General features: G+C 42.7%; 2 protein-coding genes across 5 annotated transcripts in view; one reads left to right on the plus strand and one right to left on the minus strand.

The window, feature by feature from the left end:
- Positions 1–13,962, plus strand: part of ARHGAP4 (Rho GTPase activating protein 4) — a 147,282-nt gene extending 133,320 nt beyond the window's left edge. For all 4 annotated transcript variants that reach the window (XM_018553321.1, XM_018553323.1, XM_018553322.1 and 1 more), the window contains exons 17-23: positions 2,866–3,099; positions 3,235–3,311; positions 7,098–7,278; positions 7,393–7,485; positions 8,834–8,983; positions 10,964–11,063; positions 13,187–13,962. In XM_018553321.1, coding sequence (XP_018408823.1) covers positions 2,866–3,099; positions 3,235–3,311; positions 7,098–7,278; positions 7,393–7,485; positions 8,834–8,983; positions 10,964–11,063; positions 13,187–13,399 — 1,048 coding nt within the window. In that variant the 3' untranslated portion in view covers positions 13,400–13,962. The remainder of the gene's footprint in view (positions 1–2,865; positions 3,100–3,234; positions 3,312–7,097; positions 7,279–7,392; positions 7,486–8,833; positions 8,984–10,963; positions 11,064–13,186) is intronic.
- A 4,427-nt stretch (positions 13,963–18,389) lies between these two features.
- The window catches only part of LOC108784486 (caveolin-3-like), a 19,563-nt gene continuing 11,575 nt past the window's right edge, over positions 18,390–26,377 (minus strand). Inside the window, exon 2 of the mRNA XM_018553325.1 lies at positions 18,390–18,813. Within this exon, the coding sequence (XP_018408827.1) occupies positions 18,472–18,813 (342 nt within the window). The 3' untranslated portion in view covers positions 18,390–18,471. The remainder of the gene's footprint in view (positions 18,814–26,377) is intronic.

Raw genomic sequence — 26,377 nt, forward strand, 5'->3', positions numbered from 1 at the left:
TGCGCCGGGAGTGTCGGATGAACGGATGATCCGACACTCTCGGCGCAGAGATGGGGGGCCCGCTGGCCGCTGGGTACCGATCCGGCGCTGGGACTGTGCTGGGCCCCCTAGAGGCCGGAGGCCCTGGTGCGTCCGCACCGCCTGCACCGGCGGTAGTTCCGCCACTGACTGGGGGCAAGAGCCTTCTCAGCAGAAGAATCCTAAGGAACAGACCACAAATTCAGTTGCATATGCTCACAACAAGATACTGTTGCTATGAACTTATCTGTGTGTGCTATTTATAGAATAGTTTATCTGCACTTGATACAAATCAAATAATCAATGCAGTTACAAAAGAATCTGCATAGAGTCGGGCATTATATGAGCATATGTGACTAAGTAGACAAAACTGACCAAGGGAAAATGGAAACGGAAAGAACGTCGCCTGCATTCCAACACTGGTGTGCATTTCATAATTCGCACCTCCGGCTCCATTCCTAGTGTGAGACTCCCCTATGACCAGGTCAGCAGTTTCCACTCTAGAACTTTTCCTCTAGCTTTTTGCTACCGTACAAGATACACATTTGTGAGTGCATCTGATTTTATTAAATAAAGTAGAATTGCTACACTATGTCCGGGTGCTTTTCTGTATTTTAGTTCCTGAGAGCGCCCCTCTCCGTGCTTCTTAAGATCTGCAAGGCTGGACAGTTTAGAAATATTTGTTAATTGTGGCTATCTTATTTATAAATTGATATATTATTTATAACATAGAGCAGGCTATTTCAAGATTTATGTAACTACTTTATCCTGTGTATAAACAGAGTATCAGTACCATTGTTCTTGGTTGTGGTACACCAGCCTGGTAAGACCCCTGATAAATGCTTTGTGGGCTCTGCCAGACTGCCAGGATCTTTTATCCCAAGGACTGATTTGCCATTCTGCTTCATGGTCACTGGCTTTAATGGAACAGCTGTTGAAGCCTAGGTTCTGAGGAATAGGGGCATCTCAGAGATTCCTACGATGCTAAAAACTAGAAAGTCTATTTCTTGCAAGGTCTATCATTGGACATGAAAGGCATTCTTCATTTGGTGTGAGTCTCAAGGGCTTCCACCACAGGAGTTTGACAAGACCATTGTTTGGCTCTCAGCACTATTAAGGGTCAAGTTTCTGCCCTTAGAAACAGTTGGCCTCCACTCTTTGATTAGGCTTTTGTACAGGGGTCTGCAATGTTGCTCCCCCCACCTGTTCCCCTGTGACTCAGTGGAATCTGAATCTTGTTCTATCTGTGCTTCAGAAACTGCCATTTAAACCCATTAAAGATACAATATGTTTAGCTCTACTCTCACCTACAAGGTGGTGCTCCTTTAGTCATCACCTCTCTAAGGCAAATGTGTAACCTGGTGATCTAATCCTACAAGGAACCCTTTCCGGCCTTGTAGGATTAGACCACCATTGTCTATTGTCTGCATGAGGTTTGGGCTCTAGGACTCTCTCAGCCACTGCTTCTTTCAGGAACACTGATTTCCTTTTTGTCATCCTGGAAGGTTCTTCATATACAGTGCGTGTGTGTGTGTGTGTATACATACATATATATAGAATCAGGGGTGAACAAGCTGCCAGCTCTATTGACGACTAGAGAAAACCTCAAAAGTTAGGCGCCAGCTGAAATCTTTTAAGAAGCATTGGTTACCTAATTTTTAGACTTTGTCCAGCCCTGATAAGTAAATATATATAAAAAATAAAAAAAATGAGTAGTAATTTGTATCTAATCTATCAATTAAACTACAAAGTGCTTAAATGAAAACAAACCTAATCAATATTTTGTGTGTCCAATCTTTGCCTCTGTGACAGCATTAATCCTTCCAGGTACACTTGCATACAGTTTAGGATTTTGCAGACATATGGCTGACAAAGTTGAGGCACAGATCACAGATCTTGCATCAGGAAAATTAAAGGCAATCAGCAAACATTTATTGTGTCTGACATTTTGATGGGGCTGCATCTGCTGACAGCCAACTGTGGTTTGACCTGGGCATGTTATTGCCCAGCAACATTCTCTCTATGGCACATGTGCCAGTTACATGCTATTCCCAGGAGGTGGATATCCATGGCAGCCATGATGCCTGCAACACCAAGTGGCTTAGCCATCTATACAAGGCTACGTTTTCTATTTGGCATGGCTTTTGTACACAGTTTTTTTCATCATATCGTGTTATTGCTACATCAGTTAATATTCTACATATTGCTTATTGCTTTTTATGCTCTGTGGTTTGGTACTTTGCCCTTGGTGCCATTGGTTTCCCCTGGTGCCCACCTTTTTTATTTTTGAGGGGGTTGCTATAACATTGTGGGTGGATGGGAGGGTGGTTTGTGGGTATTTAGTCTCAATCTGTTTGTTTGTGTCCTTTAAAAAAATAGACTAAGCCCCATTGAATGTCGGACACAATAAATGGTTGCTGATTGCCCTAAATTCTTCTGTTGCAAGACCTGCGAGTGCCTCAACCTTTACCTGTTGTCTACTCATTCTTTGACTGGTGCACCAGGATGGATTTCATTGATGTGTGCAGTGACTAAATTTGGTGTGTGTGTGTATATTATTAGGCCATAAAACATCAAAACTCACGGCACTGATCCCCACACACAGCAACACCAAGTAGTCTAACTCCTGCTTTTTTGGTTGCAATGTAAAATAGATTTAAAACCCAACAGTTGCATGCATGGGAACTTGGCGCACCGATTTTACCATTGGTTCCCCTAACAGATTTAATGCACGATGTGATATAACTTTTAAAGCAATCTTTCAATGAAATTATCCTTTAAAGGTAGTTTTTTTCAGTCTTAAATGACAGATCCACTTCTTTGTTTCCTTGTTTCTGTTTTCTCAAGTTTGTCACAATACAGTGATGAGAACATGATGGACCCCTATAACCTGGCTGTGTGTTTTGGCCCTACGCTGGTTTCTATCCCAGAGGGGCAGGACCCAGTATCTGTTCAGGCTCACGTCAATGAGGTTGTAAAGACTATTATCATTTATCAAGAGCGGATATTTCCAGGACAAGCAGAACTTGAGGGCCCTGTTTATGAGAAATGCATGACGGTGGAGGAGGATGAAGAATACTGGTGAGTAGAATGAGTGACCATGACCAGTCACTATCTCTATATTATAATACACATACTGCTGCTTGCTTTAAAGACTAAATTCAGCATTGTATCAATTTCTACTGCTCTTAGAATACGTTTTGCCATTCTTTGCAGTGACACATTAGCCCTGGAAGCCACCATTGAAGAAAGTGACCAGGAGATGCACCAAGAAATGGGTGTCAGCGAGGACGGTCAGAACCTAATGATTATCTATCTATCTGTCTGTCGGTCTGTCTGTCTCTCTGCCTTGGCTATTTTTTTCTTAGGATATTCTTTTTTAAAGAATATGTTAACTCAATCACTACAATCTCATATACGCTTTAACATTTGATTGTAATTTTTAAGTTATTTTAAATTATTTTAAATCTGCGGCTTTCATTAAAATAATAACTATTGATCTGATGGAGACTGCAATTTCAGTACACAGTACACTGTTGTCACCATCAGAATCTCACCCTGAAAAATGCCATACAGCCATTACTGGAGTGCAGGTGCATAGAAAGGAAGTGGCTGCAAAAGAGGCTGCAGGAGATCAGCAGCACTGAGATGCAGAAACCAGGTGTAAAATTTTAAGCACATTTTCCTATTAGGTTAACCTGTTAGCTGTATCTGCTAACAGTTGCACAACAGTGACACCAACCGGAGATCTTTTGAGAGGTTTGGAAACATTTCTCCCAATTATACTTGAAATCAAGCTTAGTATGAGCATTAGACAATGTGCTCCATTGGTAAAAATTAGCAAGTAGACTTGACAGTGGTGTCAAAAAAATAATTTTCAAGCTCTTGTTCACACGGACGGCAGTTTTTACAAGAGTAGTGTGTACAGCAAGCATTTGCAGAACATGTGACTAGCTTTGTTGAAACCTGAAAGCATCATTGGGCTCTAGTTTGGATACAAATCTTTATAGAAGTGCTGATTGGCATTTCAAACAAGCTGCTAGCAGGCTTTAGCAAGACCTTTCATATGGTTAGCAAAAAAGAACGGGGAAGGGAAGGTATATGCACAATATCTCTAATATAAATTAGATATAAATGGGGGTCCCCTAACTATTCAAAGTTATTTAGAAAAAGAAGTTTTCCCCAGGGAGAGGGGATCCCACCATTCTTTACAAAATCTACGTACCAATTAAATGGTGAAAAAGGTATAAATATATTTATTCATTAAAAATCCATATTTCTAAGACTCTACGTACACAAAAAATCAGAAAAATACATTAATCAGACAAATAGATAAATATATACACACAACAAACAGATAAATATATATACACGAAAATTAATGACTGCATGCCGCCTATAAACTAATGAGTAGATGAGTGGGTTAATGAAAAAAAAATTTTTCTTGACAATTAATAGACATGCCGCTTAGAAAGCCAGATGTATTCATATATTTTTTTTGGTATAAAGAAAAAACAAGACGCTGTCCATGAAGTGAATTCCGATATATGCTGGGTTTCACGATAGTTGCCTTAGTTTGAACTAAAGGACACAAAAAGTATCGGAGTTGTAGCTACGGAGGAAGCGTACCATGTGGACATGTGGACACAGCACCCCTGAGAATCAAGGGAGTGGGATGACACAGTTAATATGAGAAAATATATTTTTATGTATATATATATAAAACTCACAGACCCGGGATATCCTTGTTTCGATGTTTCCACAATGGATTTCAAAGGAAAGTAGGTAAGTTGAAGCTGGAGTTCTGATGACTGGGTTGGAGAAGAACACGGATATCAGGAGGTGTAAATATTACCTCAGCTGGATACGATAGATGTTACAAATCGTTGCCTTAACTCGATAGCTGTGTTCAATTAACCGGATAGGTTTCTCTTTGATTTTGATCCACACTTGATTTTAATCCACACCTCGCTTGAGCCAGTCGCCATCCGCGTATGAATATATCGGATGGTCTGGTTGGTGAAATTTGGCTGTTATTTCTTATTTGTTAACCATGAATTCCACATGGAAGAGTTTTGACAAACTCTAAGCCAGTTCCAAAAGGCCTTATTGTGAAACAATCCAAGGCTTAAAAAGTATAGACATGTCTCGGGCGGAGCAGTCACAAAAGGAAGAAAGAGCCTGAACTGAACACCCGTGACGCGTTTCACCCCTCCCACAAACGGGGCTTCCTCAGACAGGTGTGTCTGATTTTTTGTGTACGTAGAGTCTTAGAAATATGGATTTTTAATGAATAAATATATTTATACCTTTTTCACCATTTAATTGGTACGTAGATTTTGTAAAGAATGGTGGGATCCCCTCTCCCTGGGGAAAACACCTTTCATATGGTATCTGTGCCAAAGAAGAGTTTTTAATACAAGCTGAACTGGAATAATTTAGGAGTTAGGGCTGGTGCACACCTATGCGATACACAACCTACCTTCTTTCTGCGATACACGACGCGATCGTGTTCAGAAGCACAGGCAGAATCGCAGTTGGAAACTGCGCAATCCAACCGGCGCGACTGGGGTGCAATTGGAAATAATTTCCACCCTGCAACCACCCTATAGAGTGCTGCTCAACTTACAAATAGACCTACACAGTAGGTCTGATCACGCTGATCCCCTTAGTGGACAGACGGGTTAAGCCCACAATTGGATCCACTTGTTGTAAATCTCTACCTGGTCCTTTTTGGTACTCAGCAATACAAAGGTTGTATCAGCCTAGAATGAGAGAAAACATACCATAGTGCACACTGCTTCATCGGCATCACCAAGGCGGGTGTCATCCAGTGCATACGTCAGTACATATACACATCACGTCATTATGCACGAGCGTAATGACATCATTTGCACTTCACTTCTTGGTGATGGACGCCACCAAAAAGAGGGAACTTTCTTTCGGCGGAATAAGGCATGCTGGGTCCCCTCCTCTCCCGTGCAGCTGTCGAGCATGACCAAGTGCCAAACCTCTCAGAGGGGGTGACACCAAAATACCTGTCGGTGCAGGCCTCACCTCTCACACCCCCCTTGTGACGCCTCTGCACTGCTTCACTGTAAAAAACAATTTTTTTAAAACGTACTTGCATAAAATGTCGGCATATTGTGCAGGTCTGTTTGAAAGGTGAGCAGCACTCTATAGGGTGGTTGCACGGTGGAAATTTTGTGGGGAAAAGGAATATCTACACTTATATCAGTGGTTTTGATTTTTCTTCACATATATGAATTGTATGGACACTGATGCCCAAAATGCTTCATAGTGCTTACAGCTGATAGGGGTATTGGCGTAGAGGTTTTTTGGTTTGTGTATTGTGAATGCACCAAGAAAAACTTCTATAGTATAAGTGGGCCTGACTGGAGGTTAGCTAAAAAATGGAATCTTAGATAAAGTATATAGAAGTCTTAAGAGACTTTTTAACTTTTATATTGTTATAAACTTCATTGTTTTAGAATATTTGTGTTTATAGATCATTGTCCTGTACCGTACACACCTGTGTTGTTGGCAAAATGTATCTGTATCTAAGTGTTGGGGGTAAATTCAATGTTACCTTTAAAGGGTAGTTAAACATTAGCCTTTAGTTTAGGGTCAGGGTTGAAATGACTTTTAGCATTTATTGTTGAAGCTAGGTTAAGGTTTGGGGATAATATTAGGGTAAGTGTTAAAATGTAAGTGTTACAATTTAAGGGCTTGTTTTAGAGTTAGGGTTATGTTTAGGGTTAAAGTTAAGTGTTACAATTGAGGTATGGTTTAGAAATAGGTTAGGGTTCAGAGTCATTCTTTAATTTTGACTTATTTTTGAGGCCAAAAGCCCCAAAGCCAAGACTAGCAGCTGCTAATGGGAAAACAAAAATATTCTACCAACTCTGCAGAGTTGCAGTCAAAGCAGTTCCACCACTGACATTTGTTCCATACTAAAACACATACTATTTCCTTTCATAGTAAGGTGACTGAGGTGTCTATACCTACATTCACAATATTTTTGATTATTGCCACAAACCAAGCCAACAACTTTCTGGTACTATAACGGTACATTTCAGAATTGGACACGGTGGAGGCCACAGCCAAGTTTGAATATTCAGCCCGGACACCGCAGGAGCTGTCTTTCAAGAAGGGGGACATACTGCTACTTCACAGCAAAGCATCCGGGGACTGGTGGAGAGGGGAATTATCAGGAATGCGTGGATTGGTCCCTCACAAATACATCAGTATTCCTGAAGGGTGAGTGGCGACAAGAATCGGCCTAGTAAGCCTGTTACTTAGAGACATTGGAGCTAATATAGCAGAATATTAGTAGCAGTGACGATTTTCCAATATTTTTTATTTTTATTTTAGAGCACAGAAAAAACTTGAGCAGCGTGCACTGAGGAAGGACGGGGACACAGGAACAGCTCTTACCCCTGATGATATTTTAGTTGAGCCGAGCAGGTAAGCAGTCAAAAATGAGTGAAGAGTCAGGTGCACAAAACAGAGAAAATTAAACTGACTTTTAGAAAAGTGTGAGGAAAAAAAAGACTCATGCACGTGGCACGCGGGGCTGAGTGCAGGTGTATGGTTTTCTATTAGCCCATGTACACAGTGCATAATTCTGTGTCTGAGGTCCTGTGTATGGACTGTATTTTCCACTGTACGCATGTGCTAACATTGCATGCGTACAGTGCAAATGCACTCTGTTGGAGCCACTTGTGTCCTCCTTGTGCTGCCTAAAGTTGTTTGTTGCTAGGACACAGGCATTGTTAGAATGCAGGTGGCTCCAACCATCTAGTGTCCCTTGTTGCTTGGGTGGATCGAGCTGCCTACTTTTCTAGCAACAATAGGGCGCCTTTACTCTATATGCTGTACGCATGTAAATGTTTCACAAATGTTATATACGTACAGAGCAGATCAGAATCTTGCTGCCAGCTTCAGTAACGTTCCCGCATACTAGTCCTAAAGTGTATCTTGGATTTTACACCTTCCAGGAGCTCCGTTGGTGAGTCAACTGTTTCACTAGACGGTAATGGGAGTAAATCTCTTAACAGCAACACTGGTAGAAATGAAAACTATGAAAAGACTAGAACCCCTGCCAGTTTTTTATTGTTCTCTGTGTCCCTGGTACAAATGTTACCTTACTTTGTGCTTGGTGAAATCATTGTCACCTGGACAGGGCAGGACACTTTGTCCTGCCCCTTAAGTCCTACACTAACCTTTTCACGAAGCATAAAAATGTTGCAAAGAGGCTTATTCCTACATCCAGGTAATCATTTTCTTGCTACACTGAACATACTGAAAACAAAAATGAGATTTTGATTATATTAATGCTGAAACCCCTTCCTCTGAAGGTGGCCACATATGCTTTAATCTAATTGTACAGTTCCTGTACAATCTCAGTTCAATTGACCAACTACCATGTATTGCAAACGCCTGTGTAAACTGTCCATTTATTTTTTACTACCTGTTCAAAAGAAGATTCTACAACCAGAATGTAATTCGTGTGGCAAGCTTTCGTTGACTGATGATTTTTTTACTTCCAGAATTGTTGGAAGATATGGTGATTATGTTATGCTGTACTTCCCCAAATTGTATTACTCCTAATGCTGTATTACTACTGTAAAAATGAATGAAAAGTCCAACAACTACCATTGCATTAGCCATAGGGGCTGCTAGGAATTCCACCTATGCCACCAGACTTCCAGAAGAGATTTTAGAGGCCACTGGGTGATTGACCCTAGTAACTGGCTGACTGTATGGCTGTAATAATGAGATATTGAACTATTATTTATTTTCAACTCTACAGGATACGTGTGAACTCTGACAGTGCATGCTCCCCTAGAAAACGCAGTGAGGGGAGTCCCATCAGAAAACTGAACTCTCCGTTCATGGAGGCCCCCCGACTTCCTTTTCCAATCGCCCACTCTGGATCAAGGCTTCTAGGTCATATTGAAAGGTAAATACATGGGCACATAGAAAGGATAGGAGGGCACAGGTGATGTTAGGTAGACAAAAAAATGTGGATTCCTATACAGTACTATTTGGAGTACTTCTTGCAATAACACAGAGAAGTCTCCTCCTTCCACAATTTCCAGCCGGTTTCAGTTTCAAAAGATAGCTGCTCTATAGGTGAATCAGATGCTGAATGTTGGTTTTGGTTGTCGTTTACAACATACCAACTTTTGTAAATGAAGGCAAACGCTAGTTGCCTGGCTGTTGCCCCATTGACTTTAATACTTACCTGAAAGAAGTTTGCAGATCAAGATCAGGTCCTTTTTTTTTTTTGCATGTTTCCGGTCATTGACTCTAATAAGTACTAATAAGGATTACAAGATTTTATTCAGATTCATTTTTTTCAACTTTCAGGTTTTCTGTGTAAAAATAGATCATCTGTACATAGCTGCCTCTGACAAGCGCAGACAACTACAATGTTTCTATTTTGGTTTATATTTTCACAAGCACTGACACTGTAAGGCCCCATTCACACTGAGCGGAAAATCCCGCGATTTCCTCCTCTCCATGTCGCGCCTGCAGGACCCTTTTTCCCGCGATCTCGCGCAAATTTCCTTTTCTAATGCAGCCCGACGTTGAAGGCTGCTAGAACGTCGCCCCGAACCGAGGTGAGTGTCGCTTAGTGTGAATGGGGCCTAATACCTTTTAGAATGATTAGTGCTGAGAGCAGCTCAGCTACACAGATTTGGACCTACCTTGACTGTCACACTGACAGTAGGTCCCAAGCAACTACGCTGGCGGGCAGGAGCCTAGGCGGGGAGGACTCTTTGACATATGAGTCAAGTAAGGCCCCATTCACACTTTAGCTGACTATCTTTGGGTGTTTTTTTAGGGGGGGTTGAACATTTGTACAGGTGCTTTTGCGCGCATTTCAGGCTTGAGCTTTTTTTTTTTAGCAGCCAAGCTTGTTATTAGGCATTTTTGTGCATTTTGCTCACATTTTCCTGGTGCTCCCATTGAAGTCTGTTAGGGTCAAAATACTCCACTCTGCTCCAAAAGAAGCTCATGTATTTTTTTTTTTTAGCTACAGGCATTGGTGTGAATGGGACCTTACATAATTTTATTACCTGTTGACCCTGCCAGTAGAATCCTTATTTTTCCGCTTCCTGTAACTGTTTGTGCTACAATAAAATTATACAGCTGTGTTGTGACCCTGTGGGCAAGTTAGTCTTAGATGAGCATGCAGTTTTAAATGGACTTAAAATGAGTGACAAATTAAAGCCCAACTCCTGCTTTAAGTAGTAACTGACCATTGTAAACACTCCTGGTAGTTTTATATGGTTAGTGTCAACCCTTGCAACTGTCACTTTTCCCAGACAGCTTGGCTGATGAAGCTCTGATGAAGGGACACCCCCCTGGAGCCTCGTGAAACATGTTGGCTTGTTCTTAACACTTTATTGAAAATGGAATACATCACTTGTCTGTGTTTGGTATAGTGCTCCTCACTTTCCAATAATTTTGCATTGTGTCGGAAGCATCTTTGGAGGTTTTATCCTATCCAGAGTTATTGTGCTCTAATAATAGTTTACGTCACAAAGCAAAAGCAAAGTCTGCACTCCAAGGCCCTTTTATTGGACCTGCAGACAGGTAGGTCAGCCATGTGCTTCAGGTTGAAAACTCAGAATCAACATAGCAAAGTAAACGTTATCTCAGATAGTTGATGGATCAGAGAAAGCTGTTGTGGTAAACAAAAAAAGCTGATGTTATTTTACAGAAGGCAGGCCAGTACGAATGGATTCTGATTGGTTGCTGTGCGTTACTATTCTTTACCCTTAGCTCTTCTTTCATTTTTTTTTTTAAAACAAATTTTGATAAATAAGGTTCAGTCTGGCTATGTATGACATACTTATTGTATATGTTATTATGAGAATATAAACTTTTTGCTAAATGGATCAGTATTTAATCTTTAGCGTGTGTTTTGCAGGGTACCTGGGGAGAGGAGGAACCTAATTGACATCACACCAAAGGGGGGATCTGCAATTAAAACGTGGCAAACTGAACGGCAAAGCATAGAAGTAGACAAGGTAAGGTGCATTGCCCACTAGATACCAGTCACTGGGCTTTAATACTAAACATCAATATGTGAAGACTTTGACAAAACACATTTTATATTTTGAATCATTTGTCTTAATTTCCACATGAATTATCAAGCACAGTCCATAGTGCTAATCTGGTGTTTTTACTGGATTGGCACTGTGAGGTTTATATTAAAAATAGAGAAAACATGTTAAAGTGAACCTGTGACAAGGTTATAGATGTTAAAGTATATACATATTGTTTATAAGCAGTAAGCAATAACTATTCATCCTACTTAATGGATATCTGAGAAAATTATAGTCTGAAGAGTTGGCCTCATCCCATATACATTATCTTACTGAGGTCTAAATTAGCCTGATCAGGCTGAATCTGTCAGTTCATATGCTGACACATTTAGGACTGCTGCCCATGTGCTGGTCTCTTACCAGTATCTGACCATGTTTCCCTAAGGCTGGGCACACACCTTACAACCATCGCAAGACTTTTGTCTTGCGATGGTTGTAAGGTACTTAAAAAAACGTATGATCTGCCCATCTTGCATAGGCAGATCGTACTTGCGATGATCGCAAGCCACGCCCCCTGAGGGGCGGGCTTCCGATGACCGCAATGCCGAACGGGCAGTGTGCGCTTGCGCACACCGGCCCGTACGGCTGTTATCGTACGGACATGCCACAAACCCGCCGAACGTCGTACGATGCTCGGAGGGTTTTTGAACATGTCCGTAAGTTCAAAGTCATGCGACCTCACAGTAGTAGAGGTCGCACGGCTTCCACACACCTTACGATAATCGTACGATCGCGGGATTTCCCGCGATTATCGTACGATTATCGCAAGGTGTGTGGGCACCTTCAATGTGTGTGCTGCCAAAACCAGGTGCAGCTTTCTTATCCCTAATTCAAATAGTTTGCTGTTGAAGGCCACATAAAATGAATGATGGTTTCCTTTTCTGTGGAAAATGGGGAATGATTGGTGATTGATTGCAGAGAATCTACAACAGGGGCGCCATCAATTTTTCGTCCGGAGATCTACTTTTCAAATGACGAGCTCAAAGAGATCTACCAACGAAAAAAACCTTCAGTGGCGGGAGGGACCATGGCGGTGCATTGAAGTTAATGGCACTGCAGCCACGCCACTCACCCGCAGTGATATCGACCGCACCCGGAATGCAGGCACATTAGTGCCTGCGTTCCGGTCCAGCGCGATCTGCAAAAATGCTGCAAGCACTATTTTTGCAGATTGCACTGGACCGTAATGCAGGCACTAATGTGCTTGCGTTCTGGTTGCGGGCGATCGCACTGTGGGCGGGGGGCATAGCTGCGGTGCCATTGACTTCAATACAACCCCACTCTCCCGCCCCTGAACGCAGGGAGTCGGCCGGCTTGCATTCTAGTTCGTTCTAGAGGTGCCGGCGTTCTGTCCTCCCGCGGTGCTTATGTGGTCGAGTGTAGGCTCAGAGGAGGAAGCCGCTGACACACCGCTGAGTGCGGTGAGGAGAGAGAGCCGCCGGCTGTCAGATCCACTCCTCTCCTCACCGATCGGCTGCTGCTGTGATAGCGGCTCCCTCCTCCACCCCCCCACCCGCCGGCAACAGCGCTAGTTCACTTCTCCTCGGATCCAGAAGAGAAGCCCCGCGGCGGGAGGACAGGCCATCGCGATCTACCAGAGATCGCGATCGACCTAATGGGCACCCCTGATCTACAACATGTTAGAAAATCTATTTTACCAGTTTAAATGCTTGTTATGGTCATTGCTCATGATAACCCCGTCACAGTACAGCTGTCACAGGTATCGGTTGCATCACTTTTGCCCATGCACATCTGATCTTAAAGCTCCAGTGATTGGATAGAGCGGGGAAAGGTTAGATCCTTTGTCAGATTTGTATTCCTACGTTTTTTAATGAACGTAACCATATTATTTGTGTGTTTACTATCTACCTACATTTATTTTTACCTTACCTCTGAACTTAGGCAAACGCTTCTAAAAATTCTCACTAGTTTAGGATCCAGTTTTGACTTTCTGCTATTATATTTCTTTTGTCTATTGGTGAGCTCAGAACAACATAGATAATGGCCTATCTTCTAACGGCTCAGCTTTTTGTATTTTTTTCTAGGATGTGACAAAGAACATGAACAATGTTTTCAAAGAACTGCTGGGCAAGGCAGTTTTGAGGCAAGGCGTACTGGATGAAGCAGGGGATGCTGCCAAAGTAGCAAAGTCACGTGAAAATAAACCCACTGCGCCAAGCAGTTGTGATGCAGCTCGGGGGAGCCCAGCAGGAAAAAAGGGCCATCAGGGTAGAGCTGTTTTTGGGACCAGAAGATGAATCAATGACCTCGAGGAAAAAATAAGTACAAAACTGGGTCATATCTGGTACCTTCTTTCAGTTCATCTCATCGACAAGACCACAGGGCTTGTATGCCGACAGTGTGCTAACAATTAAAGAATGAAGGGTGTTTGTGTAACCGTTCCCGTAAAGACTCTCCTGCACAGCATTTGTTACTTTGTATCCGTGTTTGTTACCGTCATAAACAAAAGCACAGACATATGAAGCCATGTGGAGCTCCCCCCCACCCCCTCTCCTCAAGAGAACCAGCACAGGCCTCTGCCCAGCCAATGGAGGAGCAAGGGGAATAAAAGCTCTGACATATATAGACATTGTTGGTTGCTAAAAGCAGCAGTGGCACCTACCCAAGTCCACAGAATTCATTTTTATCCCACTGGTATTTAGGTCTACAGACAACTGGGCCAGATCCTCTTCAGCTACATTTTCAATGCAGAATGAAAAACCAGCATGGTGCCCATCTGCAGAAGCACAACCAATATCACCACTGAAGATCCCTGTTCTGTTATACAGATCATCCTGTTAGCCAGCATCGCAGCCCATATCTGACATATGGGAAGAAAACTAGACATTAATCCCTAACTGTATTTGTGGCACAAGCAAAATATGTTTATGAGGAAGAAATAATTTTGTGAAACAGCCTTTTTTTCTGAAAACAGCAGATGGTCAATTCTACAATCACTGGGATTTTTTTTTTGCATTTAATAAGATTTTTGCTTGAATAATATGACGGCACTGTGTAAAGGAATGAAGCCAGAGGACAGGATGCAGCTTGTCAGAGATCATGGGCCACTAGGTGGCACTAAAAACACGTAAATCTCTTTAACCCTTTTTAAGTTGTGTTTGCTGAATTTTCCATACTGCTTTAACAGATGCTTTTTGAAAAAGGTCATTGGTTGTAAATCTTCAACCACACCAACTTTACTGACTGGAATAATACATGACATGGCCCCCTTTGTTTTAGATGCAAATGTCACAATGTTGTTGCAAGAATTGTGTATAGTTCCAATATGGTCTCACAAAATGAAGTAAGTGTGTCATTGCCCATCACCTTATTGTTGACAAAATATTTTCTATGGATAACGGAAGCCATATTGATGTGTTGTTTCTTTTGTAGCCTGCACACGTGGAGCATGGGTAATTCAAAGGAGACTATGTACCAAATAAACAGTGTCCAGACAAATCCTTATATACAGCTACAATGTTAAAGGGTTATTAAACCCTCCAGTTTTTTTGCAGTTTTTTGCTGCCTGAGGGTTGGGATTACAAACAGAGTTCTGGCATAAACTCCATACCGATAAATCAATTCTTTGTGGCTGATTTCACACAAAGAGTTTACTACTGTCTGTGACTTCAGTGGGAGATGTCCACCCCATATCATTACTGTGCTAGGACAGACTGGCCTTTTCAGTTAAAGCCCAACTCTGCGCTTGCCAAAAAAGTGAAATCTGCCCTCCCTTCCCCAGCATATGCTTGTCTAGGGGGATTCTAAAGCTGCCCATACGGACGATTTTCGTATGCAATCGTGTTTTGGTCCGTTATTGGTAAGGTTGATGGGCAGTGTACAACCGCAAATACTGTACAGTTGAAAGACTTTTGACTAACCAGCAGGTTAGAAAACTTCGGTGGATCGTACGATTTTCGCAAGGTTGGTGGCGTTTCCGTACGTCAAAATTCGTACGATTTACACTGCCCATGCTCAGACGAAAATACGTGCAGCTGATTACTGCAATTCGTCCAGGTGCTTTCTTTTAATTACTGCTGATTCAACCTTGCGATAATCGGGGAGGATGGGGCCGCCATATGGAAATCGTACGACTGTTCGATCATTGGACGAAAAGTTTTGTCCGATGATCGCAAGGTGTATGGGCAGCTTTATACAGAGAAATACTTCCCTTAATCTATAGTGCCACAAGCTTTATCCCTGCTAGTTGTGCTTGTACTGACAGGTCCCGTGCAGTCGCTTTTGTTCTTGGTCCTCAGCTGGTCATGTTGCCAACCCTCCATCACATACAACGTTGGACCAACAACCATGCTAGACCTGCATTGTACTTGGTCATGTCAAGGGCTTGGCCATATTTCAGTGTTGGTGACGATCAGAGTGCTGTCTGCAGCAGGACCATAAAGATAGACAGTAAAAGAGTAAGGTGGGCATTTCTCTCTATTAGATCCCCCCTAGACAAAACAAACAATATATCCTTTCTATGACAGGGACATTGGCGTCACAAGGGGGGTGCGGCCCACACCCGGGTGACACCATTGGAGTGGTGACACCAAAATGACTGACAGTCATTTTGGTGTCACCCCCCTCTGAAAAGTCGGGCGCTCGGTCATGGACCTAACGCCCGACAGTATCGGAGGGGACCCGGCGGCAAACCTTATCCCGCCGGGTGACTGTCCCCTCCTCTCTCTGCCCGCGTCCATCACTAAGATGGCCGCCGGCAGGTATTAGAAGATTGCTGCGCATGCGCGATGATGTCGCGGGCATGCGCGGTGATGTCTCGGCGGGGTGACACCCAGCCTCGGGACGCCCCTGGACAGGGACACACCTACTAAATACTAATAAGAGTTTCAAACAGACGATTTCAGACATAACGGCTGTTGACACCAACCTAGTTTAGTATTTCTGAGGTACAAGTATTTTATCACCTGCTTTCTAGTGTGTAAGCAGCTGAGGTGCCAAAGACAGGTCAGAAATAATAGAAATTGTATTAGTTTGATGCTGTTTTGTTGTGAAATTCAATTACTTAAACACTTGAGGTCAGAATACAAAAAAAGGTGACCCCTTCTGTTTCCCTCAATTCTTCCATGGAATATTTAGAGCATTCACTTAGTGGCCATGAAAGCCCAGCATTTCTTCTCATAGGTATTTGGGAAGATGTCCCTTCTGTTCAGGAGGATCTGACTGTGCTTCACTCCACCATGAGAAGTCCATTTTAGATTAGTTGCTGTTTAATTTTTTTAGGTTCCTACATTGTGAAAAACTCTCATAATTCTGCTGGGTCTAGTGGGACTGCATCGTTTTGAGGTCCCAAAACACGACCACCCGGCACCCTAGAAAATTGTTCAATTAACGCCATTGCTTTGAGGTTCTGTGTTCTGCAGTGTGCAGACCTACACCAACACGTTCTTGCTTTATTTGGTACTGTCAACTAAGGAAAAGATAAGACAACATTCGATCGGTTTCTATGGGTTACTGCACGCTGACAGGTCACAGATTAAGAGGAAGCAAGGGACAGAGCTGTATGAGTGCCCTAGATTTACAGATTGAGAGCCAGCAGTTCTTGATGAACCGGACGAAATTCGCACAGTGGGTGGTGCTGTCAGCATCCCTACAGCCGGCATTCCCTTGATCAGCTGATCAAAGGAGCCAGTCAGAAGATCTTTGAACGAACAGGGCCGGCAGCCAGTCAGCTGTAGGTTTTACTGGTTACAGCTTGAGAGCCATCAGAGGGAAAGAGCTGTGTGAGTATCATGGATTTATACACTTACTGGTCACAGATTGAGAGCCACCAGAGGGAGAGAGCAGTGTGAGTATCATAGATTTTTACACTTACTGGTCACAGATTGAGAGCCACCAGAGGGAGAGAGCTGTGTGAGTATCATAGATTTTTACACTTACTGGTCACAGATTGAGAGCCAGCAAAGGGAGAGAGCTGTATGAGTTTAATAGATTTTTTACACTTACTAGTTACAGATTGAGAGCCTGCAGAGGGAGAGAGCTGTGTGAGTATCATGCATTTATACACTTACTGGTCACAGATTGAGAGCCAGCAGTGGACAGAGCTGTGTGAGTGTCATATATTTTTACACTGGCTGGTCACGGATTGAGAGCCAGCATAAGGACAGAGTTGGGTGAGTGTCATAGATTTTTACGCTGACTGGTCACCGATTTAGAGCCAGCAGAGGGACTGAGCTGGGTTAATGTCATACATTTTTACACTGGCTGGTCACAGATTGAGAGACCACAGTAAATACTGTATGTTAGTTTGGTTAGGTTTCCATTAACTTCATGTAGGAACCAAGGGAACACAAACAGCCCAAAAAAAAACTGACAGGAGCTAAAACTATTACTTGCGCTATTGAAAACCTTAAAAAAAATATTATATAATGGATACACTTTGACAGGAATAGTAATCTGCTTTAACCAGATGGAAATTAAAATCTTATTGCTTCCTAAGAGTTATTACACTTCCTTTGAGCATTCCCTGCTGATATTCATATACACATAACAAAATTCAACTAGGATCATTGCTATTTTTCCAATAAAATAGCACACATAAATGCCACAGCTCTCTTTTATTTTAACCCTTTGCCACATGAATGAAATATTCAGGACTATAGTTTGGACTTCAAAACTTGAATTAGTCTCTGACTTTGCCTGGATCCCTGCTTGTAAAAAGTCTCTTTGCTGTATGATTGGTATCTTGCACCCGCTTCCCACAGCATTATTACCATCGAGCTTGCTGGCATTAGCTGTGTAACAAAAAGCAAGCTTGCAGTTGGGCTACCTACTCTCCTGATTACCCATGATCCCCTGGTGTGGTTTGCCATACAGCAACCCTGTTTGTGTAACCCTGTCTGTATGTAACAAAGATCTATTCATCATCTGTTATTCCTTCCAAGGATTTGGTTACTGTGATATTGTCAATGGGGAGAAAATGTTGAGTCTAATACAATGTACATATTTAAAAATCTGTATCGCTCAGACCTCAGTGGCCATCCATACACAATATCATGTGACATAGATCTTGTATCCTATACTCTACTCCAGTTCTCACCAAAACACAGCCTTTTGTGCATACAGAGAAATACAAATTAAATGCGGTATTTATACCTTCTCTTGTTTTTCATTGTTCATTTGTTAAGTATAAAGAAAAAAAATGACCAAGCCTCCTCCCTAAATGTTCAGAAGTTCGTTTTCCAGAATTCTGCTTCCAGAGGGACCCACAATGCATTGCAGTACAATGGTTTGCAGATCCATCTGGCGCATTTGAATTTATATCCATTTTGCTCTGTTAGTAAAAATATAGTTTTATTCAACTTGTACGTTTTCAAACTTCTTTTCTGAGTGCCACGCGTATTCCACTTAGTGCCTTCCCTACAGCCTCAAAGATTGGATCACAGAAGGTATGGACACACACTGCGTAGAACTGGCCCAGGCACTGGACTTCCATCAGGTAACTTTTGACGCAGGGAACCACGGCCCATATGTGACAGAATGACAGGCAAGCAAAGAGGAATCCCCAGATCAGGGCTAGTGGAAGGCCCAGGATTGCAGAGAGCACTCGGTAACACCAGTATTTGGTGACAGTGAAGGTGGTGTGGCTGGTTTTCCACACTCCATCGAAGCTATGAATGCTGTCCGGCTCAGCAATGACATCTTCAAACTCCACCTGAAAAGGGATAAAGCACTCAGCATCAGATCATAGTGGAATGGGAATACACAAACAGGCAGTTGGAATCCAGTTACCTACTATGGCCAACTGCTTTCCCCGCTTGTTTAAACACATAACACCGTGAAAACACACAAAACTTAGATACAAGTTTAAAGAAAAAGTTCCAGTTAAGTTTTATAGTTATATGTGTCTTAGAGGCTTACAGCTCTGCTATTGAAAATGTACACATGAGAAAAAAGAACACTGGTCAGCCATAACATTATGATAACCCACCAAACATTTGCCACCAAATCAGCCCTGACTCCTCAAGGCATGGACTCCACTAGACTTCTGAAGGTATGCTGTGGTATCTGGCACAGAGCCCTTAGTAGCAGATCCTTTAAGTCCTGTAAGTTGCAAGGTTGGACCTCCATGGATCGGACTTGTTTTTCCAGCACATCCCTCAGATGCTCGATTGGATTGAGATCTGGAGAATTTGGAGACCAAATCAACACCTCAAACTTGTTGTGTTCCACAAACCTTCTTGAAACATTTTTGCAGGGGGGAGGATGGCCACTGCCATCGGTGAATGTACTTGGTGTATAGGAATGTACTTGGTCAGCAACAATGTTTAGGTAGGTGAAAGGTGTCAAAGTAACATCTACATAAATGGCAGGACCCAAGGTTTCCCAGCAGAACATTGCCCACGGCATCACACTGCCTACACCGGCTTGTCTTCCTCCCATAGTGCATCCTGGTGCCTTCTCTTCCCCAGGTAAGCAACGCACATGCACACGGCCACCCACATGATGTAAAAGAAAACGCGATTCATCAGACCAGGCCACCTACTTATATTTTTGGTCTATTTTTGATGCCCACATGCCCATTGTAACCACTTTTGGTGGTGGACGTGGGTCAACATGGGCACCCTGACCTGTCTGCAGCCACTAAGCCCCATATGCAACAAACCACGATGCACTGTGTGTTCAGACATCTTTCTATTGGAACCAGCATTAACGTTTTAAGCAATTTGAGCCACAATAACTATCCTATTGGATTCCGATCCATTATTAGGGCCAGCCAGCATTATTGAGCCTTGGTGACCCATGACCCTGTCACCAGTTCACCGGTTTCCTTCTTTGGACCACTTTTGGTAGGGCCTGACCACTGCAGTCTGGTAATATCCCACAAGATGTGTTATTTCAAAAACGTACAGCGCTAGCCGTACAGGCCTGTTGATTTGGGTTAGTTTCCTGTGTGAGCTGCCTCTGTGGTCTATGCTGGATTTACACCGTGACTCTTGCCTGATTCCTGACCATTCTTCTGCCTGCCGATTTGGTACCTTGCTGCCCGATCGTGTCAAGACCTCAGCCTGCCTGCTGACTACTCTCCTGGATCCCGACTATGTACCTCGCTGCAGACTGTTGCCGACCCTTCCTGCCTGACCACGCCTTCGCCTTATCTTAGTCTAAGCTCCACTACGGACTCAGCCTACTACAGCCTGATCGAGCATGGAAATTAAAGACGGAGCTGCAGACTTACCTTGATGAAACAAACGTGTTTAACATCTTCGGATCTGGTGAGTGCATTCCCTTGAGGGGATTTTCGCTGCATTTTTTCTACATTTTTTTCTACATTTTGTTTTTTATTTTTGTCTTCATTTTTTCTCCATTATTTTTTTCCTCGTTTTTTGGATTTTCGTTGGACACATTATTGCACTGAATTTTCACTGTCGAAGTGTCTTACATTTATGGATTTCTAAAGACTATATATAAAAAAACTACAAAAGATTTGGACTATTCACAAATACATCGAAAAAAGTTTAATTTTGTTTCATTTTATTTTATTTAAGTGGTACACATTGTTTGTCCATTCACTATGTATTAACAAGAATCACTTACACATGATACATATATTCACAGCCTATCACATTTTATTATAGAAATATATACATTGTCTGTTTTGATATTTTATGAACTTATTTGTTCACACAACTGATTCACATTGAATATTTTGAGATACACCCCTTCACTGAATGTTTTATCAATCATTAATTATTATTTTTTAATAGCACTTGTTAAATCCTGATCTCAACGTCTGAGTTCTTATATTCACATCTGAAGGACGGCTAGCGCTGTACGTTTTTGAAATAACACATCCTAATAGGGGCTGAGTGCCTTTTGTTCAGCAGCTTCCCTTACCCTTCCAGAACAATTTAATATAATTTTTAATTTTTAGCCATTTTATCCACTTTTATACATAATTGATTATTTTTATTCCATTAGCGCAAGTTCTTTGCAATTACAATATCCCACAAGAGCTGCAGCTTTGGAGTTGCTCTGACCCAGTTGTTTATCCATCACAATTTGGCCCTTGTCAAAGTCGCTCAAATCTTCATGCTTGCTCATTTTTTTCTGCTTCCAACATATCAAGAGACAAATTCACAATAATAACTTGCTAATATCTTGTCTAATATATCATTCCCAGTTCCAGGTGCCATTGTGTCAGATGTACAAGCTCCTCTCCTATACTGAAACTGCTTACTCTGATTTCATTGCACAATGTGCATTAGAAGCAGCAATAAGTCAGATGAAGTTGGCTGGAGGATATAGTTACATAGTTACATAGTATTTGAGGTTGAATAAAGACATTAGTCCATCAAGTCCAACCTATTAGGATCTCATTCTAGGAGTACCTGTAACCCTGTATATTACGGTCCCTTAAGAAATCGTCCAAAAGTTTCTTGAACAATTCCACATTATTTGCTGAAATCACCGCCTGTGGCAGTGAGTTCCAGACCCTAACTGATCTTACTGTGAAGAACCCCCTTCGCCCCTTGTGCTGGAATTTTTTTTCCACCAATTTTAGGTGGTGGCCTCTAGTTTTTGTAATGGAGTTAATTTTAAACAGTTTATCGCTAATGTTGCTACCACCATTGAACATTTTGTACATGGAGATCATATCCCCCCTTAATCTCCTCACCTCCAATGTGAACATGTTTAAATTTAGTAGCCTTGTCTCGTAGCTCTGGTCCTCCATACCCCTAATTAGTTTGGTTGCCCTCCGCTGGACTTTTTCCAACTCAAGGACATCTTTTCTTAGTACTGGTGACCAGAACTGGACCGCGTACTCCAGATGAGGTCGAACCAATGATCTATAAAGTGGCAAAATTATAGACTTGTCCCTGCAATACATTCCCTTTTTAATACAGGACAAGACCCTGCTAGCTTTGTTTACAGCAGTCTGGCACTGCAAACTACCTTTCAGTTTGTGGTCTACAATGACCCCCAAATCCTTCTCCATTTCTGCCTTCCCCAGCGGCATACCCATAATTGTATAACCCATTTGTTTATTTTTAATTCCAAAGTGCATTACTTTGCATTTATCGACATTAAACCTCATCTGCCACATTAATGCCCACTCCCCTATTTTATCCAGGTCCTCCTGTAATGTTATAATGTCTAAGTCCGTGTCTATTACCCTCCCTATTCTGGTGTCATCCGCAAACATGGAAATATCGCTGTTAACACCCTCCCCAATGTCATTAATAAATAAGTTGAACAATATGGGACCCAGCACAGAACCCTGAGGCACACCGCTCATTATCTAGCTCTTTCCTTATTAGGCTGACTGTTCCTGACCCACCCCTTTTTTATTCATTGGATTGAGGTTCTTTCAATCTTGGAGCCTCAGCATCACATGTGGTATTACCTAGGGCGGTCTGCTGTTTTCAGGAAGCTATGTACAGCACCATGCGAGCCCTCCCATTAGCCATGATTATGGAGAAGCACAGAGACCCAGCGATCACATCACTAAGTCTGAAATAGGATATGTCATGAAAATGGAAACATTTCATTACCCTATTAATGAAGGCTAGAGGAGGAACCAGGGAAGGCAAAATATAGTCAGATTAAACTGTAACTTTAACCACTATGGCATTCTTGTAAGAAGTGAGATAAGATAACCAGGGGCGTTCTGAGGCTGGGTGACACCCGGAGTGGTGTCCGAGTGTCACCCCGCCGAGACGTCACCACGCGCGTGTGCGATGACGTCATCGCGCATGCGCGGCAGTATTCTGATACTTGCCGGCGGCCATCTTGGTGATGGACGCCAGCAGAGAGAGGAGGAGACAGCCACCCGGCGGGATAAGGTATGCCGCCGGGTCCCCTCCTCTCTCCTGATACTGTCGGGCGTTCGGTCCATGACCGAGCGCCCGACCTTTCAGAGGGGGGTGACACCAAAATGACTAAGTAATCTTGGTGTCACCCCTCCAATGGTGTCACACGGGTGCGGGCCGCACCCCCCTCACCGCCCTTGTGACGTCACTGAAGATAACCAGACTAAGTCCCCACTACAGTGTGAAGAACAGCAGAAACTTAATAAAACAGAAGGTATTTCACTTCCATTACTTATCCCAAAGGACAAGGTGCTTATTCCTTATTAAAGGACAGTGTGCAGAACCATGCAGTTCAATCCTTTATACTGTGCATCCAGATCTGCTGCAGCACAGATTCAACCACAAATTTCAAAGCCATTTAATCCACTTGGGCAAAATCCGTTTCAGGCTTGTTGGCACTGTAGTCTGTGACTACACCTGTTCAATACATCAGGATTTCTGGATGCAGAGTTGGCAGATATAAGTACGGAACCTTTGATCCGATCTAAATTTGTGAGCAGGTCCAAAACATGAGCATAAAGGAATTATAGGGTTGGATCTGCATGCTATTCTGAAATCCTCCTTATCCTGAGCTTCCATAGTCATGGAAGTTTCTCTTCCTCTCAGGTGGCCACCATATGTGGCGGTGACTTCACTGACCTATATGAACGTGCAGGAACATAATGAGGTAGACCAGAGTTTAACCATGCCTGCTCTGATCGCTATTTGTATAATAGATTGTACAAGGTTTTGGGGATCCTAAGCTACAATTAACATTTTTGCAGCTTTGTGCTCCAGGATTGCCACTCCCATACTTACTTTAATACTGGTCAGAAACAAGCATGCCGCCAATAAAGTTGGATGACACATTATATGCTAGTTCCAGGTCAGTAACTAAGCTAATAGTGAAGTCAGAATCAGGATGACAGTCCTGGGGCACCATTGGCAACAATGGCAGTGCCCATGTTACTATCCTGACAGGTTCCTGATAAATTAGTATACACCCTCCTAATCCTTACAGACATGGAAAGTGCCATCTCAGCCTGTATTTGGACTTCAGTTGCCATGGTGCTGCACATGTGGTCAGCTATGACACCAACCATTTTGAAGGCTTAAATGTGTAGTTGAGAGCTGAAATAAGCACTGTGGTAACCTTTACAGTTGACATACCTTAAAAGTAACTATTCTGGGAGACCATTAAAGTGACACTAAACTCAGGAGTTAGATCTTAAAAATGCATTTAAGTACCTTAACTATTAAAATGTTTTATCTTATTTGTGTATCACTCGGCTGTAGATCCTCAAATCATCTTTGAATTGGTGCTGACGCTGTCAAAGTAGCCACCGCTCCAAGCCCACTCCCTTGATGGACTACAATCTAACATTTAGTTTAGTAATTTGTATCGAGATTGTAGTTCATCAAAGAAGTGAGCTTAGAGTGGTGACTACTTTACAACACACACAGGGACCATGGGGAACAAACGTAGTCACCCTCCAGAAGGAAGGACAGTGTCAGCATGAATTCAGAGATGATTTGAAGATCTACAGCTGAGTGATACACAAGTAAGCTTCTAGTAGTTAAAGTACTTGAATGCATTTTTAAGGTTTAACTCCAGAGTTTAGTGTCACTTTAACAGCTGAATCTTGTACCATCCGCTGCTTTATACTATTGATCCATGCATTTCATATAAAGAAGATAATAGAGCCAAGTTGTTTGTCGGCAAAATATACAAATTAAGTATGGGGGGGTCAAAATAATATAGATCAGGGGTGTCATAGTATTGGCCCGCGGGCCAGAAACAGAACTATGTGGCCCTCAGCCAGCTAACAAGTCAGGTATCTGTTGGATGCAGACCGCAGAGCTGCTCTTGTCAGCTACGGCACTTACTAGCTCAGTTCGGACGGAGCTCTGACAGCTCTGAGCACCGGCCGAAAGGATGGGTTAATAAGGCCTGCACCCTACTAATCGCCACTAGATCACCAGGGAATGATGGGCATCCATGCCTCCTCCCTGCAAAGATGTAAGCAGGGGAGAGGGCTCGCGGGGGGTTGGGTGAGTGTATTATTATGTATGCAGAGAGGATTGGAATGGGGGGAGTGTATTATTATATGGGCGGGGGGCTTGGAAGGTGAGGAGTGAATTATTATATGGGCGGGGGGCTTGGAAGGTGAGGAGTGAATTATTATATGGGCGGGGGGCTTGGAAGGTGAGGAGTGAATTATTATATGGGCGGGGGGCTTGGAAGGTGAGGAGTGAATTATTATATGGGCGGGGGGCTTGGAAGGTGAGGAGTGAATTATTATATGGGCGGGGGGCTTGGAAGGTGAGGAGTGAATTATTATATGGGCGGGGGGCTTGGAAGGTGAGGAGTGAATTATTATATGGGCGGGGGGCTTGGAAGGTGAGGAGTGAATTATTATATGGGCGGGGGGCTTGGAAGGTGAGGAGTGTATTATTATGTGTGTAGGGAGGACTGGAATGGAGGGGGGGTGGCACAGTGGCACTTTTCCACATCACACTGCAGGAGTTTTCTCCTGGAGCTGCGGAAGATTTACAGAAATGACAAACTGTAAGACAATACCACTGGGTACTTTGATTAGCGCTGTACTGTATAATTTGCTATAAAAACTAAACCTAGGATTTAACATCTTGTGGAATCTTTCTGGAAAAAGTGAATCTGTTGGCAAACAATGACAGCAAAGCAGCTCTATAAATCATCTGCAAATGTATGGTGAGGTCAGGTCTGTTATAGAGAGATCCCCTTGCTTTTATATCTATAACGGAAGGAATTATATGTGAACACCTTCTGATGTATGAAGGTAACACTGTACTTACAAGGAGCATTGCTGCTGCCGCCATTTATTGGGATTCCATGAATTCCCCTGTATATTTGTCTCTGTGCGGAGGTGGGTGTGGGTTGAGGCTCCAGCTGTCAGAACTTTTCTGCCTCATGTGACAGCGGCCCCCACCAGCAGCCTGTCTGCAACTGAAGCATTCTCCACAGTGTTAAATTTACCCCGGTCTTCTAATTTTGAAGTCAAGATTGGTAGCTGTTACTTGATGGGAACGAGTCACCGTATTCAATCTTCTGCAAGAAGCAGAATTCCACAATAAAAAGCCCAGTAGACGTACAAGACAAGAGCTGACAACAGCTCTTAATTATATTAAAACGTGTATTTGATTCAGGGCATATGATAACTGTATTTTATTACATTTCTGATCCCGAGAGGAGATACTTTCCTGAGCACAGCTGACTTCCACTTGGAGATTATCAGACTCTACAAATCTTTGAGCCCAAAATGGCCTAGAATGGCTGAGAACAGTAGCGTGCACTTATCTAGCTTTTTAAAAATTAAACTTCAGCAACTACAGCTATAAACAAACACCAGTTAATACAGTTATGTATTCATTAAAATTATTAAAATG

The sequence above is a fragment of the Nanorana parkeri genome, unplaced genomic scaffold (assembly GCF_000935625.1).
Source record: "Nanorana parkeri isolate BGI_ZX_2015 unplaced genomic scaffold, ASM93562v1 scaffold116, whole genome shotgun sequence".
Taxonomy (NCBI): domain Eukaryota; kingdom Metazoa; phylum Chordata; class Amphibia; order Anura; family Dicroglossidae; genus Nanorana; species Nanorana parkeri.